The 21,976-nt window shown below is 33.2% G+C and overlaps 2 protein-coding genes across 3 annotated transcripts in view; both read left to right on the top strand.

The window, feature by feature from the left end:
- The window catches only part of LOC124360020, a 32,564-nt gene extending 29,751 nt beyond the window's left edge, over window positions 1-2,813 (top strand). For both annotated transcript variants that reach the window (XM_046813248.1, XM_046813249.1), the window contains one exon: window positions 1,606-2,813. In XM_046813248.1, coding sequence (XP_046669204.1) covers window positions 1,606-1,629 — 24 coding nt within the window. In that variant the 3' untranslated portion in view covers window positions 1,630-2,813. The remainder of the gene's footprint in view (window positions 1-1,605) is intronic.
- A 13,710-nt stretch (window positions 2,814-16,523) lies between these two features.
- LOC124360019 (serine/threonine-protein kinase Pink1, mitochondrial) overlaps window positions 16,524-21,976 on the top strand; it is a 31,143-nt gene continuing 25,690 nt past the window's right edge. The window contains exons 1-2 of the mRNA XM_046813247.1: window positions 16,524-17,200; window positions 18,040-18,193. Of these exons, the coding sequence (XP_046669203.1) occupies window positions 16,817-17,200; window positions 18,040-18,193 (538 nt within the window). The 5' untranslated portion in view covers window positions 16,524-16,816. The remainder of the gene's footprint in view (window positions 17,201-18,039; window positions 18,194-21,976) is intronic.

Raw genomic sequence — 21,976 nt, 5'->3', positions numbered from 1 at the left:
GTAGATGTGTGTTGCAACTGAAGTCTGCTGCTTTTACACAAACTTCTTCGCTAAAGAGGTGAATCATTGCTGAAACAGGTCATAAGGGGAAATTGGCAAAAGTGTATGCTTATAGTTTTGTTTGCAATGGCAGTTGTTGAAATGCAGTTTGGTTAAATTCAATTGAGTAACAAATTCCGGATGGGTAACTGATCTCTTCATGACAAAGTTACTTGCTTAACAAATCCTAAACGGATAACTGATCTCTTCGAAGATCATAAGGTTGTAAGACATTTTCAAACGACTTAATGCTAAGTGGGATATAATTTAAGAACCAGTTTGTGTGATCCTGTTTTTGTTTATTTAGAACTCATCAGCGTGGTTAAAAACCTACGGAATTGAACAATATTTTGCAGCTGGTACCACTCTAGGACAACACACGTCTGTCTTAAAACAGGATGGAGATGGTGAGAAAACACCTTTGCCACAAACTGTACTCCAAAAATGGAGGTAAAAGCCAACTTGATGAGTTAACATCTTTCAAGTCCGATGATAATAGGATTATTCCAAGCACATAAACCTGCAATTCTGATTCTTTCTAGTAAAATATTGGAATATAACTCTGAATCAACACAATAAGCTTCAAATTGGGATTGTTCTAAATAATTCTTTGGGATTGGTAAGGTTTATCGAACAGAATACAAGGGAGTGTCAATACATTACAAGGTCAATAGTATTGATATAAACGCTAAGGTGGCAAATATGAGTTGAACCTGTGCTATCTCTAACTCAGATCCAAAGTCCAACGTCTTGTACTGCTTGATTTTAGTATCAATGCGGTAATATTGTTATATGGCAATCAGAATTTAATTAATTTTGGGTTAAAATAACTGTCCAATATGAATACATTACTAGATGTATTAATGCTGAGGATTATCTCAATAACAAAAGGAGCCACTATCCACAGTTTTTTACCTTAACAATCCAAACACTATTTTTGTCAAAACTGGTTTTGAAGTGAAACATCATTATTATTCTTTAGTTTTACTCTTTCAAAAACTGCCTTGAAAACTGACGATGATTTTTCTACATTGAAACCAGTTTCTGCCAAAAACACATGTGCCTAATTAAGAATATTGAGATAAGGAACATTATGTCGATATGACACAAATTGCTACTGTTTCTTAAATATAAATTCACAATAAAAATTATAATTGGGATCAGGAATAGAACGCTAAACAGTTACATGTAAAATTCTTATGCATACAATAAGCTTACTAATGAAGCAGTACTTTCCAGAACCATGTCCAGATTTTCAGAGTCACTATTTTACAATTCAAAAACTGAAATAAGCCAGTCTCTAAGAAATTTAATTTTTGGAATTAGCACAAAAACCAAGAATCGAACTTAGAGAATCATAATTGAAAAATTAGAACTGATGGATAAAGTTTTTCTAAAGTATATTAGATTTTGTAAACATAATTTTAGACTATTCAAGTTCACATTCTTCCTATCTCTACAGAGCTTGCTTGCAAGTGTACGATGTTTCTTATCAAAGCTCATGTTAAAAAGTTCTAAATTTTTGTATCAGAGGATATAAATTTGAACTTTTTCTGTTTGTTACAGTGTGTTAAAGTGAATTCCCGATGAGGACAAGATCAAAAAGCACCGTTAAATTAGCTTAGAACGTCTCGTCATTATTTTATATTATTCCTAGAAGTTACCTACAACTTAGTTACATTGGTATCGTGCCCACTAACTTGATTGAATGTCTTGAATTATTTACATACTGTGATATATATATTTTTAATTTATTAGCTTTGTCACGTGTAAAGCTTTTTACTGTGTATACACTGAATGGTGCCCTACTGGTAGCCTAGAGAGTGCGGTGGTGGCTTTTTCTAGTCAAATATCGCAGCTTCAGATTTTATTTATATCTTGTCTTGAGCTCAAAGATATTCTTGAAGATACTTTATTATAGATAAGTAGTTCCCACTCAAATTCAATTAATTGTGTCTGCTGGTGGAGCTGTTGTGTTTTTGTTGTTTCTTCATACAGTGAAACAATTTTCGTACAGCAATATAGATTTTATTTTGCTATAGATATTATTTTTCAAAGCGCAACTCATGTATAAATATGTGTACTTTACTATAAAAACTTTGTTGTTTAAAGTATTCTTATTTGTTGTGTATTACATCATGTATTTTACAAGTACAATAACTTAAACTTAAAACATCAAATATTAAATTGATGGCTCTAAATAAGTCTCTTGTGTATATAATAAAATTGTTTGTAGCTACCACTGCACTAGTATAAATAACACACTCTAACTCTAGCAGCTAGTAGAAAGACAAATGATATTTATACAGTATTGTAACTAGAATAATTTCTGTGTTATAGCATTAAGATTACAAACACAATATAATAGCTTCAATAACCTATAAAATCATTCTTTGAATTGGGTTATTCTGAATTGTAGCTATTAAAATGTTAAGTTTATTTGTTTTATTCATGTTTATATTTTTTGTCAAAGTATACAAACTAATGTTGTTTTATAATGTTTTTTAAAGAGCCTGTTAGTATTATCTATCTTGAAATTTTTAATAAAGTATTTGAGAAAGCTAAATATTATTATTAGTTTCCCCACATTCATACTTTGATTTGGGTTATTCTAAATTGTAGCTATTAAATGTTAAGTTTATTTGTTTTAATCACTTTTATATTTTTTGTCAAAATATACAAAATGATGTGTTGTTTTATAATGTATTTTTTTTAAGAGCCTGTTAGTATTATCTGTCTTGAAATTGTTAATAAAGTATAATGAGAAAGCTAAATATTATTATTAGTTTCCCCACATTAAGTCTACCTTCCCCACACAAAAATTAACAAACACAATATGAATGAATAACAGAACCACATACAGAACCCTTAAGGGGTATGTGTTGGGTTGAACAATATAACTAATTTATTTATTGTATTCTACTGGCTGACCTCGCATTATCGTATATACAGGTAAGCGGTCCCCTACTCTTTGCCCTGTATCTAAAAAAGGGTTGAACGTACATAAAATTACTTCAGACAAAAGTTGAAGAGAATTTTCCGTTCTACAATTTCTCTAACCACCTTCAAAGTCATTTAGCGTAAGGGAAACGAGATATTTGGAAAAAAATGATTTTCATGAACTTTGACCTTAAATATCTAAAGACGCGTACACGTGATTATATGAGACTTTTGAGGTAAGTTTTATACCATCAAAATAAAGACGTATGCAAATTTTTAGCTTATTATCTTTCATTCCGAGGTTTCATCCTTATTTTACCGGACTAAAGGCCAATTTCGTTGTTCTTGTATTCAATATAGTATTCATGTACTAATTGAAATTTTGTTATGCAGTTATAAAATAAAATAAAACATTTGACAGTTTATTGAAAGATGCTATGGGAACATTTGTGTAGGATTATGGGAACCCTCATTAATTCTTACAATTCCAGCTATTTTTTGTAAAATGTCTCCCAAACATCCCAGTGATTCCCAGGTACAACATATCTGCTAAAAGTCCCAGCACTATTTTTCCCGTTCTGTAGACCATTGTAAAAAATTGTTGAATCAATTTTTAAGACGTAAATTTATTTTTGTTCAGTATAAAATATACAAAATTATACAATAATAACTTTAGGAAATATTTATTCTTACATCATATTATGCTACAAATATAATAGGGAATATATATATAGGGAACAAATCATACTGAGGACAAGTAAATTACAATGGCCATAACTATGAACTTTTTGACCTATTTTCTTGATAGTAGCACAAGGCAAACTTAACATTGGTGTCGGATATATAATTCACTTGAACCAGCAATGGTCCTTCAAGTGCAACACCTACTAAATTGCGTGCAAAGCAAGGGGTAACTGATAGCAGTGCAAATATAAGAGACAATGAAGTCTAATTTTTACTTCACTTTTAAAGACTTTTATGGAACCCAAATTAGTTGTTTTTTGACAAAAGTAGACTTCTCGGAGTTGTGTTTGTATGTATATTTTCTTGATCAGGAAAGAAACAAAATAAGGTTAGATATCACACTGAATTTCACAAATTTATCTCAGTACATAAATAAAATATGGGATTTCTTATACATTTTTCAATAATTTAAAGTGTATTCAGAATTACTAGTAACAGTCAAACTAAACAAGGCTAACATTAAATTAAAAAATACTAATGTTAAATACAATAAATAATAATACTGAAATTAGTAATAAAGTTAAAGAACAATCCAATGGTCACTCAACAATAAACTGCATATTTAGTTCTTTTACAGCTGATTTATATATAGTAGTATAGCAAGTTCCAACATCACCTATTAATTATACATTCTACAGCATTTGTAAAATACTGTATAAAGTTCAATTCTTTGTGATCATTTTCGTATAGCAAAATTGTAAGTTTCGTTACATTTTTATCTTGAAACAAGTAATTATAGAACTTCAAAAATATCTGCATAAATTCCAATATATGCAAAAGGGTTAAGCTGATCAGTGTTAGTATTTCCATTGATATGCTAAACCATTCTCGATTTAAATTCCACCATGACTACTACAGTGTATATCCAAATATATTCGATAGATGATTGGAAAGAGCAATGACTTCAAAACACAAGAGCAAGAGGTAAGTAGACTGTCAGGTTGATCAGAGATCTGATTGAGAACACGCTAAAGTATATTTTTCTTGATCTAGTTCTTCAATGGCTTATTTTTCTTTTAAAAATAGGTAAGTTCAGAAAATCGGGAGTACTCTTTCAGGAATTTGAAGCTCAATGACACTTAATACAATTCTGCTGAAGAATGTGAGAAGAAGAACGGAGAGGGTATGAAATACCCACTTGCCGGACTCTATTGTCGGGAATATAATTCATAACCAGCAGGCTTGGATCATTGACTCTGATACGTAGAGAGATGCTGAAAATCAAGGAGTTGTACAGCTTGATAGAATAAATAATATTGTAGTAGGAGGCCTCTGAGGTCGATCTAGAGGTGTATTTAGGGAGATAGGTATTTTATGTATGTATATAAAACAATTTTTACACTCCAAAATGTGTAGACGTGAGTTTTAAGATGTGTATTCTTCTTCTGAAAAAGTTTCTGTGAAAGGATCTCCAGACCCTCTTCCTTCCAGTCCCTCCGGTAGTGATCTCTTCCTAACATTTATGCTAGCTCCCGCCCCTGGGACTATCAGTAATATTTTTAAATAATGTGGAAAGTGGTCATTAAGGCCGAGACACACATACCCGCACCGTGCCCGACAGGTGAGTCGGACATCTGAAATATGGATAAATTCTAATGAAATAAATTTACACGAAATTCCTGACTTAACAATGATAGCGAAATGCAATAATGATTATAAAGCGGGTGGTGTAGTTATTTATGTAAAGAATGGCATAAGTTTCAATACAACTGAGGTGCATTTCACGTCAGCTGATGCAGTAGGTATAGTTATAACACACTTCAATACAGATATCCATATTTTAGCGCTATATAGATTGCCAATTTTTATCAGTGGACTCTTTTTATACTGATTTAACATATTATTTTAGGGATTGTAAGTAAAACTAAGAACATGTTAATTGTAGGGGATTTAAAATATTAATATTTTAGAGAACACAGTTGCAACAGACAGTTATAAAATGGTAATGGCGGTAAATTGGTTTTGAATGTCTGTTAAATGATCCAACGAGAATAACAGCAGATACAGCAACATGCATCGATCATGTCTTTGCGAGGGTTTCACGTGTAGACATGATTTCTGTGGAGGCAGACGTTGAGCATGCAGGCATAACTGACCACTCTTTAGTACGCGTGTGTGTGGGAGTGTGTGAGGCTAGAGACGATGGCGGTGGCCTTGCCTCCCCCGCCCAGGCTTATAGAACTGATTACGATAAGCTCAATCGTCTGTTGGTCCTGTGCGGACTGGGCTGATTGTGTATCGCCAGTCAGATGCGTCATCTGCTTTCGATTGTTTCTTTCACACTTTCGTTTGTTTTATTTCTCAATGTAAAATCCCTATACAGAATCAAACTAAGAATTAAGAAACTTAAGCCTTGGATAAATGAATCACTCTGCTTCAAAATAAAGAGAAGGAATTTACTTTTTAAAATTTTAAAAAGACACCCGAGTAAACGAAAAATTAAATAAATATTACTTAAGATTTAGGAATGATTTGCAAAAGGAAATTAGAAAAGTAAAAAACGAATATTATTTTTAATAAATTTGATAAATGTAAAGGGTATTCTAGAGCTACTTGGAATATTGTTAATGAAGTGACTGGACAAAAGAAAGAAAATAATAGGATAGTGTGTTTAGAGGTGGGCGATAGGATTGAACAAGACTGTAGAATAGTGGCAAACGAATTTAATTCTTATTTTCTTCTCAATATAGTAGACAATCTCGATTTAGGCAATACTCCGCCTATTGGGTTCTCTTCGCTGATATTTAAAGACTACTTTCCGGTAACCAATCAACTGAGTTCAATATTTATCTATCCCGTCTTACCACAGAATGTTGAAAGTGTAATAAAATCTCTAAAAAATAATACAGCTCCAGGAATGGGATGGAATTAGTTCTTTTTTATTAAAAACAGGTTTATTGTAATATATTTAAAAATTCTAACTTATTTAATTAATTTAAGTTTTCAGACTGGGGTTTTTCCTGAGCGTCTGAAAGCTGCAGTAGTCATACCCATATACAAAACAGGCTCGAATAAAAAATGCAGTAACTTCAGGCCTATATCTTTGCTTTCATGTTTTTTCTAAAGTATATGAAAAGATTATGAAGCAAAGATTGGTTAAGTTTTTAGAAAACAACAATTTCTTTAGCATGAATCAATTTGGTTTCAGGGAAGGGATGAATACTGAAAGTGCTGTGTCAAATTTTTATAACTGATATCTATAATGGAATCAATGAAAACAAATGTGTCAGTGGTTGTTTTTAGATATAAGAAAGGCTTTCGACACTGTTGATCATGGTATTCTGTTAGAAAAAATTGTATAAAAGTGAATAAGGGGTGTTAGTCTTAAATGGTTTAGGAGTTATTTACTAGAAAGAAAACAGTGTGTTAAAAATAAATTCGTACATCAGTGAAAATGGGTATAATAAAGCAAGGGGTTCCTCAGGGCTCTGTTCTGGGAGCAACCCTTTTCATAATTTATATAAATGATCTATGTAATGCCAGATTTCAAGGAAAAGTTACATCATTTGCCGATGACACTGCCCTTTGCTATGTTGGTAGAGAAGTTGGGATCTGGTTCAATCGTCAATGCAAAACGATCTTAAGGCAATTCAATGGTGGTTTACCAATAATAATATGCTATTAAGTGCAGAGAAAACCAAGTACGTAAATTTTAATGTAAAGAAGAACATTTTTTTTATATTAATCTGGAATATAAGTGTGCTAACTGTCTTATTTACCAGGGAGTTTGTGGACGGGTAAATTGTTGCTGTTGTGAAAGAGCGGAATACATTAAGTATTTAGGAATTCATCTTGACGAAAGAATAAACTGGAAAATTCATATCAATAAATTAAAAAACAATTTAAACAATATTTTGAGATACTTTTATTTTTTACGAGAAATGTGTAATGAAACATTGTTACGAATGTTATATTTTGCTTTGGTCCCAAAGTAGATTAGAATATGGAATAGTTTTTTTTTGGGGAGGGACCATATTTTTCAAAACATTAAGCCATTATACATTCTGCAAAAAATTTTCATAAGATTAATATCCTTTAAAAATAGAACTGAGTTTTCACGTCCTCTTTTTGAACATTTAAAAATACTTCCATTGCAGTACTTGTTTGTCTATAATGTAATGAAACTTTTCTATAAAAAGAATGGTAGCATGCCTCGAGATAATAATACATAACAAGCATAGACTTAGGAATGGGAATGCATTTTTTGTCCCAAAACCTTGTACAACCTTTTTTTACAAATCCTATATTTTCGTTGTTGCCCCTAGGATTTTATAATAAATTACCGGAGAGTATTAAAACTTCTAAAAATGTAAATATATTCGTAAAAAGACTTAAAAATTGGCTATTTAGTATAAAAGAGATTAAAACACTGCTAGAGATTCCTGGATGAATAAATTAAAGTTGTAGTGGCAAAAATTGCAGCAGGGTATTGTTATTTAATTGTTCGATTTCTTATATTTCAATATTCGTAGTAGCTGTATTAATATTATTTTATTGTTATATGTATATATGTATGTATGTGTGTATGTATGTTTATATGGATATGTGTGTGAATGTATATTTTACAAGGAGTTATTTTATTTTACATTATATGGCACAATTTAACCATATTAAATAGATGCGTGTTTTGTTTTGATTGTTTATGAGTGAGAAGTTGAATTTTATGTTTTTGTAATTCTGAAGCTGGATAAAACCATTTGTAAAAAATACATTGATGGAACCTCCAAACAGGCTTAGCCTTGGAGGCCCTATTATTTCCTCATATATTAATATCATATTCTTATTTTGTTTTAAAACTATAAATTAAACTGGCGTTTAATTGAATTTAAGTTTATTTTTAAGTAGGACTTATGTAGCCTAAAAAAACCTGGGCAACAAGACATTTGAGTTTTAGTTTTAGTTTTTTGAATTTTTCTATGTAAAAATGAATAACTTGTAAATGTTTATTTTATTTTGAGGAAATAAATATATTCTATTCTATTCTATTCTATTCTAAACATCATACGGTGAAAGAATTGCAGCACAGTTTTTAACCTGCAAGTCCACACATGTCCGCACCGACATCAAACCGCCGCCGTGCCCGCACCGTCACCGATACGTGAAGTTTGAATTTTGACGGGCACGGTGCGGTCTAAGATCGGCATCGGTCATGGATATAAAAAAACTGTAGTCTCCTACAGTTAGTGTTTACTGTAATAACTTTTTTGGGATTGCCAAAATAATTTTAAATTTCACACATAGACACGTAATTGTAGTTTTGATACAATGTTTTTTTCTGTCCTGAATAAAAAGTAGTTGCGTGTCTGCATAGCAAAAACTCACATTGAACTATAGTATAAAATTATTGTGTCATTTTTGCAAGAACTAATATGGTTTTTCAGTATAAAAAATCTGTGTTGGTGATGGTCAAATCAGAATTGCTTTAATCCAATTTAGAACCTTATAAATATATTCTTAAATCCTAATACCTGTTTTAACCTAAGTTTATTTTAAGTAAAACAGAGTGGCTATACGCCCGGTCACCGGTCTTGGTTTCAAAGAACGGGAACGACTATGACGTCACAGACTGTGACGCCAAAGATTTTGAAGTAGCTCTAGCACTGTGCATTGTTATTAGAATGGCGGGTTGTAGAAAGTTTAGTTCTTTTGACCAGTTGAAAACTTTGATCAATAATAAAGAAAATACGGACCATATTCAATTAAGTGTGAGGGGGCCGTTCTTGATGCTGAGGAGGGTATCGGCTGCGATGCTGATTGCCAGCGGTGGTTTCATAGGGATTGCGTAAGGATGACTAAACAGGAATATCAACGCATAAGCGGTAATTCTAATATAAAATGGTTTTGCACAAGGACGGACTGTAAGGACCACAAGACAGTGTCGGCCACTCTTAACGGTAGCCTTCTGAATTTCACTTGTCACTCAACTGACCACTCTTACCAAAAGTGTAACGGAGCTATCATTGAAAATTGATAAACTTATTGATGTTCCACAAAAGATAGATGAGTTGAACTCTAAAATCACTCTGTTTGAGACCAAGTTTTCGTGCCTAGAAGAGCGGGTGTCAGCTATTGAGCAGTCACCTGCTACTAACATAACATCACCGGAGATGATAATCTCTGAGATGAATGACCGGACTCAACGTGCTCGCAATCTTATGATTTTTTCATTTCAGCTTCCTGAATCTAAGAGTCATGATACGGGTACCAAAAAGGACCATGATAAGAAACTTGTATCTCTTCTCTTTAATCACCTGTGTCCCAGGGCTTTATCACATATAATTTTACTTACTTCAGAGTTGGCAAAGTGGTTCCTGGAAGAGTAGACCTATTAAGGTTATCCTTAATTAATGTATCTGAGGTCAGTCATACGAGCTAAGAGAGGATATCTTATCTACTGATCTACTGCTGGTGATCTCTTATTCCAGCCTTGCTGGGATCGTACTCCTGGGATAGGCTAATATTTGAATGACTACGGGACGGGATGACCTGAAGAGGAGGACTGATGCTGGGGCCAAGAACCTGACAATCAAGTACCGAAATGGCGTCCCAACTATTGTCCAAAAAAACTAGCCTGTATCAACGGTAAACCAACTCTTAATGTATATTTCCAAAATGTCAATGGACTTAGATCTAAGTTTCTCTCTTTTAAAACAAGCCACGGCTACGTGTGTTCATGATGTACTAATTTTGGTCGAGACCAACCTTACAATTGGAATTCATGACTCAGAATTGGCACTCCAACAACTTTTCCACATTCAGGTGTGATAGATCCATAAGTAATAGCGATAAGGACAGTGGTGGTGGTGTCCTCATTGCTGTTGGTTCTTCTCTTCTTTGCGCCCAACTAACTACTTCTGTGACTGATGTTGAGTGCGTCTTCGTGAAGGTTCTTACTAAGGCATTCCCTCTCATTCTGTGTGCAGCCTATATTCCCCCTAACATGCCTATTTCCAAATATGAAACGCTTTTGTGATGCCGTAATAGATGTGGCCTCATCCAATCCTGCAATCGATAACTTTGTTATTCTTGGTGATTTCAATCAACCTGACACAAACTGGAAAGATACGTCTTCCTGTTCGCTCAGCAGCGCCTCTCAAAGTCTTGTTGCTTGGCAGAACTGCTTCAGCTTTATCAGCACAACAGGATTGTAAATCACCGAGGTGTTATTCTTGACCTAATTTTTTACTCCTTTTACTGACACGATAGTAAGCCCAGCTGATGATGTGATAATCCCCGAGGAATTAAATCACCCACCATTAAATTTTTCAATCAACCTCAATTGTGCGAAGACCAATTCGAACCCTTGCTCAAGTCACAACTTCAGACGATGCAACTTGGATGCCGTCTTTGCCTGGATCCAGGGATTGTCTTACCCAACGGTTGATTCCACTAAAGCTGAAGAACACTTCACTATATTCTGTAGGAACCTTGCCGATGTTATCAAGCTTAACTCTCCCATTAGGAACTCCAAAAGATCAACCTTTCCCAAGTGGTTTTACTGCTGAGCTCAGGCGCCTGGTGATCGAGAAGAAAACTGTCCATAGGCGTTTCAAAGAGACTGGTGATCTCTCCTTATACGATTTATTTTAGAAAACTTAGAAATCGGTGCAGGCAGTTGGCTGGTGAGTGCTATCGTGACTATACAAACTATGTGGAGTCCGCCATTCCTAATAACATTAAGGTTTTTTGGGCACATATCAACAATCTGAAGAAAGCAAACATCACATCGAACCTGGTGTATAATGATGTTGAAGTGGATGAACCTAGCGGCCAATGCGAGCTATTTGCTGATTACTTTTCGTCAGTCTATACCAACATGTCACTCCCATCATCTGGACTTTGACTTTAGAACTTCTGTCAACCTACATAGCCTCGTTTTTTAACTGCTCAACAAGTGGAATCAAAACTTAAAGCCCTTGATCCCTATAAGGGAATGGGTCCGGACTCTCTACCTCCTGCGGTGATCAAGTACTGCAGTCCAGTTTTGGCCCCCACATCTCTCAATTTTTTTCAATACACTGCTCGCCAGTGGCACCTTCCCTGCAAATCTGAAGATTAGTTTTATCACCCCTATTTTCAAATCTGGTGAGCGATCCAATGTAACCAATTATAGGCCGATAGCCATTCAGTCGGTGCTTGCAAAGGTTTTTGAGAGCCTTGTGGTGGATAAACTTGCATTTGATCTCAAGCATGTGATCGCCGAGGAACAGCATGGCTTTAGAAGTGGTCGATCGACCTCTACCAATCTCCTGGTGCTGCATAACTATTGTCACATCTGCATTTTCCAGGCGGAGGCAGGTCGATTGCATACTGCTCGACTTCTCAAAGGCGTTTGATAGAGTCAACCACAATCTTCTCATTTCTAAACTGAGAGGCTATGGTATAACGGGATCTCTACTGGAGTGGCTGTCAAGTTACCTGACTAATCGGGGAATGATTGTGAAGTTTGCCGGCTCTTACTCTGAAATGTTTCCAGCACCCGTCTGGTGTTCCGCAGGCTCGCATTTGGCTCCTCTCCTTTTTCAGTCTTTTCATTAATGATATTTGCGAAGTTATCTCTACGGGTTGTCTCATGTTCGCTGATGACATCAAGATATTTGTCGAAGTGAACTCTCCTGAGGACTGTCAGCGACTACAGGATACTTTAGATCATATCGTAGCCTGGTGTCAGCGGAATGGGATGGACCTGAATGCTGATAAAAGTGGCTGTACTCACGTACTCCCGGCTGGACTCACCCACTGTATTCAACTACACTCTCTTCGGCTCCTCACTAAATAAAGTCTGCAGTTTTAAGGACCTTGGGGTCGTTATGTCTCATGATCTCAGTCCGTGGAATCATATCTCATGCATATGCAGCAAGGCCAATTCACTAATGGGATTCCTATGCAGAACATCGAAAGACTTTCAATCCCCAACTACATTGACAACACTGTTCAAAACCTTAGTGCGTCCGATCCTAGAATTTTTCATCTGTTGTTTGGTGTCCCTACCTGACAGGGCACATTGATACTCTTGAGCGGGTGCAGATCAGATTCTTGAGGCTCATCGGACTGCGTCTTGGCTATCAGTTCCTGGAGACGCCTGTTGACTGTTTTGAGGATCTCCCTTGGCCTTCCACATTTGGCGACTAGAAGAAGGATGGCGGACATCTTGATTCTTCATAAGATTGTTAACGGTGCTCTAGACTGCCCTCGTCTTCTCTCTCTTCTCGAGTTTCGAATTCCGACATCCACTCGTTCCGGGGACATCTTTTTCAAGAGGGCACTTCCTTCTCTTTACAGCTACCACAGCTGTATTCCAGACTTATGAGAGAAGGTAATGAGGTTTCAGGTGGTGTGGAATTTTTTGGATCCTCTTAATCAGTCATTTCGATCGTGCTTGGGGAAGCTACTATGACGGGCAACTAGTTCTTATAACTTTGTTGTTGTTTAGCTGTTTACTGTTATTATTATTGTGTTCATATTATATACGTGTTATTATTGTTGTCCAGATTCCTATATATATATATATATATATATATATATTATATATATATATATATATATATATTGACCCTAAAGTAACCCACCATTATTATTTTTATTATATAATTTTTGTTGTTTAGCTGTTTCTGTTGTTATTATTATTGTGTCAGATTTATACATGTTATTACTGTTGTTCAGATTATATAAATATCATCTCACTATAGACCATAATGTAACTCGCCATTATTATTATATAACTTTTGTTGTTAGCTGTTTCCGTTGTTATTATTATTGTGTTCAGATTCTATACGTGTATTATTGTTATATAATTTTTTGTTATTTAGCTGCTACTTTTATTATTATCTCGCCCAGACTCTTTTACGTATTATTATATTATTATTGTTTGTTAACTTGCAATAATTATTGTTGTTCAGATTCCATGGATATCATTACACTCATCATAAACCTTATTTTAAATCACCATAATCCTTTATGTTATTATTGTTATTTTTCTCTGATTGTGTTTTGATTTTGTTGTTTTGATTAATGTTAAGTAAAATGCTTGGTTATGGATAGCTGCCAACTTTGTTATAAGTTATGTTGTACAAAATGGTTTACCGTTGAAATAAATAAATAAATAAATAAATAAATAAATAAATAAATTAAGAATAAGTGATTCGAGAACAATTGCATTTCATGAACAACTATATTTCATGAAATAGGTCTATGCCCTAAATATACTCAATATTATGCACCATTTTCACAGTTGTGATTAGGCCTAAATTCCATAAGTGTGAATACAAACAAAAATTAAATTACAAGTACGTATAAAATTTTAAATCATTAGAAATATACAGTGATCTTATCTTTTGGTCATAAAGTGCACAGTATTGATCCGTGTAAACATTATCATGCAAACTTTATAACTAATCTATTTCATTTGGATGCTTACAAAGAGCTATTTGTCACATTTTAATTAACAGCATTATACCGCATTGGTAACTTACGTCCATTCCCTCTTACAACTCTATTAAGTGAATTACTTATTTTTACTCATTTTTTTAAAGTTAATAAATATTGTAAGTTCTCAGTTAATTCCATTTTAATAATTTTCTTATAATGCATTCTACGGCTTTATTTTTAGTTTGCCTTTCCTAATTATAATTAATAATTCAAGTTTCATATTTAGAGTCAATTTTAGGAATTTTCATGATCGTTTTTTGTTAAATAAGAATTTTAAGCTTGAGGAAACATCAGTCCCCGAGATTTATTGTACAGTAATGGGAAAGCGGAAGGGATTGTGGTAATGAAAAGAACTGTCTGTATCATCCACGTTAAATGTATTAGATCTACGACAGTTGTGCTGGGTGTGAGATGCCATCAGTTGTTTCGTTGAGATGTCGTATACAACTCTTATAACTTTCTCTAGACTGTTATTGCTTTAACGCAATTTTCCGTTTTTGGCCAGTCACATCTTAATGAACATATTCAGGCTTCTTTTTACGGTAAGTTAACAGCTCAAAATTCTTTCGTGTAAGAAGCCAACTTTTCTAGATAATCTTATCTGTTATCGTAATGACACATCCCTGTGTTTTATAACAATGAATGAGAATTATACATTGATGTATGACATTTCAAGTTCCAGTTTAAGTGTTACTTTACATCTGTCTGACTCATCCAGACGGTTGTATAACTGACAGTATTTTGCCGAAAAAATAGAAAAGTTACGTAGTGATGTAGACTGTATGCTATATACTTTAAACTGTACCTAGATCCCTTCTATAAGAACTTACAGTCCTGCTAAAGTCCGATATTACGTAAGTGATTAATAATAAAACTATTTTTAATCGGTAAATGGAAGAATTTTCAAATATCTCAAGACGAGAGACTAATTTGCCTCTTACCACTTACATACAATGTACAATGAAATCATAACCATTTGAGTGTTATTAGTAAATAAAACAAATGTTCCAGTTATTTTATGCTATTAAATGACATACATATTTAATATGACAAAAATTATTTATAATTAATTATGATTTTTCTTAATGACTATTAATTGAAACATTCCAGTAAAATTGCGAGAAACAAAACTATATCTTAATAAACTACGAAGTGTAGATTCTGGTACATGGTTAATTTTTAGTTGTATATTTCTTCTTTTTAATTTATTTAAGCGTACACTTTTACTATATTACCGTTCAATACGTTACCAATGCATAACATGCAATTTAAAAATAGTCTACAAATTGTGTTTTTTATATTTCTAAGGCAGTGGTGTAAAGGTGACAGTTGTGGCTGCCCTTTCGTTACTTCACGGTGACGTCACCACTCATCGCCCGTCTTTCTAATCTACAGACGGTAGCCGGCCATATAGCCACAGCGTAAATAAAATCACCAGCTAACCAATTTTCCCCATTCTTAAACCTTTGAGACTACCCAATTTATTTAAGAGTACCACTTTATCTTAAAAGGGTTTGCTAAAGTTCAAGGAAATAGGTATATTTTAAAAATTAAGTAATATCCTCTACCTCATATTTTAATTTGATCGTTTATAAATTGAGCATACATCATGTATGCATGTTATTTCCAAAAAAATATAATAATTGATATAATTATGTACAACACTTGATTTTAAAAAAGAGTCAAAGGTACCACAAAAACTTCATATTTTTAAGCTTATCCCTAGCCTTTTACCCCCATCAGCTCAATATCACAGCTTAGTTCCATCTGTGAGTATCAATGAGTATCAAGTTTCAATTATGAGTATAACAGTGTATATGAAATCATTATTGCTGGAAATCACTGAAAAAAGATGGTAAAACTGTTACTATGCTTAGCATTGCTTATCACTACCGTGCATATAAACCAGTCAAGACTCCACTAGAATTACGTTAACAGAATAAATAATCAAAATTTTACGCTAATAACTTGTAATTCTATTACAAACACGTCACAAAAATTACTTGTACTTAAATTATTCTTCATTTTATGGATATATGTTTTGTCCCAAGTTTATTTTTATCTAGAGTAAAAATTTGCTCTCTATTTTACTCCACTGCAGTTAACAAACAATTTTTTATTTCTGTTTCTCAGATTCGACTAATTAAAAAAAGTAGAGCCTTGGTAAATGCACGGATCCGAGACCCAAACTACCCAATAAAGGCAAGTTACTCGAAAGCAGTCAAATTAAGACATATACTTACAATATTGATTAACACTCACTATTTAATCCTTGATGTAATCTTTTTCTCTTTGTATCGACAAACCAAAAGTTGGAAAAAATCACTTGCTCTTTAATTTTTCCTAAGTAATCAGCTGATTTATGTCAAACTAGAAACCAAACGTCAAGTCAAAGTCGTTAATTGCTGGAGATCCATCGTCTTTGTCCTTGTGTTTAGGTTTTGAGAATGCAAGCAGATATTTAACATTAATCTATAACACAAGGTTTTGTCTCTTGCTACTATGTTTATGCGTTTGAGTATTTTGTTTCAACTATTTAAAAGTGGCTAATATAGCTTGTGTTTATTTCCCACAGTCAGTTATTTGTTGACGTGACAAACTGGCGTTTTTGAAGGTCGGCCTTCTTACCACTGCTCTTCGGGCCCAAAACGTCGAAGGGGTGGAGATGTCTGTAAGGTTATACATAACTAGGTTCTTACAACATGGTAAAATCTTCTTCCGAAGTATTAGGCCACACCAGGAAGTGGGAAAAATCAACATATTACCCCAAGGAGGAAAGATTGAGGCTGCTAAAAATAGTGTAAGCCCACCTAACACTGGTGTGTTTGGTTTACCATCACACCTCAGTTCAGCAAGAAAGTTATTTGTTGATAATGTTCTGAAGAGAGTTACAAATTCTTTGGCCACAGAGTTACGAAGAAAAACAACCAAACAATTACTAAGTGGGAATTCTGCACCATTTTTTGCTTTAGTTGGAGTAAGTCTTGCATCTGGAACAGGAATAATTACCAAAGAGGATGAATTGGATGGAGTTTGTTGGGAAATCAGGGTAAGTTGGACTCTATTCAATCGGAATAAGTTAATGACATGAGTTATAATATAAATAAGTAGCCCACTAAATAGGCTACAGGTTACCTGAAGACTTCAGTCCAGCTAATAAACCTTAAACACTCGAGAGATCACACCTCCTTCCTGTTTGCGTGAAGGCTATGCTTACTTTTTACAATTATAATTCGCTTATTGCCAGCTTTTTTAATGTACTAATTTTTTCTTGACTGTATAAAGCCTAGTGAATTTATAGTATTGCTATGAGTAGACACAGCTAGAACAATGTATTTAAATGGATACATGCTAAATAAAGGGTTAGTTACTAATAATGTTTAAAATACGGTAAAATTTTGTTAATCCGCATCCTATAGTTCGGCACACTTAGTAATCTGGCACGCCTTTTGAAAAAAAAAAAACATTTTCCTGCACAACGCAAAACATCTATCATTCTAATTTTAACATTACTTCATATTAACAACAAATTATATAGTTTATTCACAATGAGAACACAAGCAGACGAATTTCTAATAAGAATAATGGTGATACTGATAACTGTATTAGAATAATTTTCTCTCTCTAACTTGCGTTAAAGATGCAAGTAATATTTACTGAAATTGATACTATTTGATAAATTGTTTTATTCGTACTAAGTTACTGTATACCAAAAGGAATTCATTGTTTACCAGTTGTTGTGAGTGATAGACCGATGAAATTTCAACGGTTTCCTAAAAAAATGTACTCTTAAGATTTATCTAGTAGTTGTGCAAACCTTTTCAAATTAATTAATTGTATTGTTCCTTACTACATAAATAGTAAACAATTGATAATAATTAATTGCAGGAAGCAGTTAGAAAGATGCATCAAAACATGTTTCAAGTAGAGACAGAAATGTTCGACCAAGAAACTGCGAGTTTTGAGAAACTGGAAGTTGGACCCAAAATTGCCAAAGGGAGCAATGCTGTTGTTTATGCTGCGAGACAGAAAGAAGATCCTTGTAAGTACAGATTGTGAGTTGAATAGAGAATTTGAAATTGTCAGAGAAACCAGTGATGTTGATTCTGTAAGTCAAAAAGAAACTCCTTGTAAGTACAAGTAAAATAACTGGAAAAGCATGTATGGTGAAAAGTAGTAAGAAATGGAAGTGAATCTCACCTCAATGCATTCTGTCAAAGATACAAAATAAACATCTATAAGAATTACAAATAAAATTGTTTTTAATTGTATATAATCAAAGTAAATTTTTTATATTAGTAAGAGTCTTATCAAATTACGTACCAAAAAGTGTTAATTTTCTTGAAAAATTCAAAACATCAATTATTACTATTATTTATTGGTCATAATATAAATAAAATAAGTTGGTGTACAGGAATTATAATGATTTTACTGAATAAATTTGTGTTTCGTATTTATTTATTATTGTTTATTATTTTATTGTTAAAATGATTTAATTTTGAGTGTTTACCTTTTACATTATAAAAGCTTAGCTGCATTTATAAGGATCATCTAATGATACTATAGTTGCTCATATTTATTATTCTCAAAAATTCCAACACAATATACAGTTCTACAAATAGACCTAGGTGACATGACAGTCACCAGCGAATACAATATTTTTGCCTCGATAAAAATATATATAACTAACTATAAGTTTGTAACATTGTTTAATGTAGAATGTCTTGTAGTTTTAGGTTACACATTAACATGTAGGAAGCTGTATGTTTCTCTGTTTCGTACAAACGCCAGAAAACCAAAGACTCATACATGAGTCTTTTGCCAAAATAGAAACTCGCTAAACTATGTTGTAGAATAAACTCTGTATGTCACATAAAACAAAAACAACATTAGGAAACAGATGACTACAGTAGACGAGTCACGAGACGACCCCCCTGGTCTCTTTGCACACCGGCAAATTCAAGGCGCTGATCACCTCTTTTGAGACTCTAACTATAATCGTGTGCACTAATGTTACAGACGTAATTACTGACTTAAGTGCCTGCAAAATAAGTTGATACCTCTACAGCTGCACCGTGCACTGGGCCAGGGGTTGTCTGTGTACTGGGCCTACAGTAGATTGCAGTCAAAGAGACATAGAAGACAGTCGTACCAACATCAAACTTCAAATAAAGCTTTAATAATGAAGCCCGAAAATAACGTACTGTATGAAATATTCGTCACTGCTGCCACCCAGATCAGATTATTGATTGTGATTTATTTTACCAAAGTTTTTAATTTATTATGAAGTTTATGTATACCACAAAAAATCTTGTATCTAAATACTCAGCATATCGTTCTGAATTCAGTGATTACATAATATGTTTTATTTGGATTCAAATAAATACGATAAAAATAGCCCTAGTTCAAGACTCACCATAAGTCTTTTACGAACACATAAAGAACTCTCCATGAGTCTATCCAATTCCAGGATTAATGTTTTCATGATTCAAAGGATCTAAATTATATCTATAAGATCTCTCTCTCTCTAAGTAGTGATAATATCAATATTAAAGGTAGGTTATAGTATTGATTACATAATTATTAGTACTGGATTTCAGTAGATATGCTATCAGCTAGTTCACATAATATCAATAGGTTATCAGTTAGTAGGCATAATTTCAGTAGTGAGTATTTACAATACCAGTAATTGGTACATTATCAATTAATAAGTACAACACCATATTAAACAAACATTTATCTTCCTTAACATTACATTTTACGTCTGATAATTTATTATGTCTTAAAGTACATTGTATTATTCAATATTTTCTTCATTATTTATTAAAAATGAACTGTTCTTTTGTAACAAAAGTCAACATAACATTTAGCTTAAAACTGTATGTTTATGTGTAAAAAGTTCACTAACAAACGTAATAGGCTATTAAAAGGAAAAGATCCTGCACTGCTTTTTAAAGTAAGGAATTTTTAAAGTATAAAACCTCAACAATATTTAAAAAACTATTTTTAGGATTCTATATTTGTTTTTACATAGTGGGCTAGTTTATTTTCTTAAACACTTGTCATATCTTAAAATTAAATTTTGAATTCCTTCTTTAAAAACATGTGCCACCTGCTCTGACAGCCAAGAGTTTATGGCCATTCTCACTTCTTCATTCTCATTTAAGTGCTTCCAATTTAATGCTTCAAGTGATGGAAAGGGTCGTCATTACTTTGAGCACAGTCAGGACTATTAGGTGGATGATCAAAAACTTCCATCCCAAAGAACCAATCATATCCTGGGTCCATGTAATAGTGTGAGGTATGGTGTTATCGTGGAGGAGCGAAATTCCCTTCATCAGATAGCTGCGTCTTTTGTTTTGTATCGCTCAGCAAAACTTGGTTAAAGTTGTATTGTAGACTATATGGTGGATGATTCAAAACTTCCATAGAAAAGAATCAATCATATCCTGAATCCATATAGTATTGTGAGATATGGTGTTATTGTGGAGGAGCAAAATTCCCTTCATCAGATAGCTGCGTCTTTTGTTTTGTATCGCTCAACAAAACTTGGTTAAGGTTGCATAGTATGCTTCTGCATTAATTGTTATTCCTCATTGTATGAATTAATTCCTCCAGCACAATCCATGTCTATCCCAAAAACTGTTGTTATAATCTTTCACTGTGTGACAAGATGATACCGATGTCCAGACCCTGAAATGATTCATTGAAGTATCATCATGGCGGGAAGATCTTTGATAACAATGATGAAGTAAGACGGCCATAAACTTTGGCCTGTCAAGAGTTGGTGACAAATTTCTTTGAAGAAGTAATGCAAAATTTATTTTTAAGGTATGAAAAATGACAACACAAACAAGGTAACTATGTAAAAAATAAATAAATGTTTGTATAACCTGAAATTAAATTTGTCTACAAAGTTATTGTTTGGATTTTTATCCAACAAATATAATATCAATAGCGTGCTATTTTTAAAAATCAGTGAACATGTGGATAATAACTGACTAGGTGGGTATTCTCAGGAATGTGGACGTGTTTATTTGCATTGTCTTGTAATAGTCTGAGATCTGTGAGAAGGAGAGTAAACACAACTTCACAAAGAGTGCCACAGAGAAGCTAAAGTAAACAGTGTGTAACAAGCCCTTACTACCTGTTTCTTAACACAGACATACTTCAGTATTAAAATATCAAGTACATTTCTTGTAGTTGTCTATCTTTGTCAATAATAATAATTTTGATTCATTTTTCCTATTGTTTGGTATAAAAATAGTTTTAAACTGGTTAATTCTTTGATATCTTATAGAAGAATTTCAGTAAAACAGTATGTAAATTTTCAGAATGAATTTCATTAATTTAGTTTCAGTTTTATGCTTTAAAATAAAAATTAATTCTGTAGTGCTGATTGAAAAAGAAAGCTCAAAATTAAATTAAATCCATATAAAATCCCTTAGCAGATCTTTACCAATATCCTGGGATTATTTGTGTGCATTAAAAGTTCATGTTAAATCATTTCTCGATAATTTCATAAATTTCCATGGTAAAATGAGCCAAAGAGAAGATCACAATTTTAATTGTTCCTACAGCTTATCAGTCGAAGGGTACTGATAAATCATTGGCTACATGGGAACAAACAGGCATTGTCAAAAATAATGTGAGAGTTGCTAATACTGGATTAGTTCTTATATTTATTGGTAAGACATCCTAGGTGACTTGATATCTTCATAGAGAGAATTTTACTGATCCTAATTTGAATTTTATTATGAAAATCTGAAGTATTGTATTAGAACATTTTCATCTGATTAACATTGCCAACTTCTTCGAAAGACAT

The sequence above is a fragment of the Homalodisca vitripennis genome, chromosome 4 (genome assembly GCF_021130785.1).
Source record: "Homalodisca vitripennis isolate AUS2020 chromosome 4, UT_GWSS_2.1, whole genome shotgun sequence".
Classification (NCBI taxonomy): domain Eukaryota; kingdom Metazoa; phylum Arthropoda; class Insecta; order Hemiptera; family Cicadellidae; genus Homalodisca; species Homalodisca vitripennis.
The sequence above is the reverse complement of the archived record's forward strand: the minus strand, read 5'-3'. Positions and strand labels throughout refer to the sequence as shown.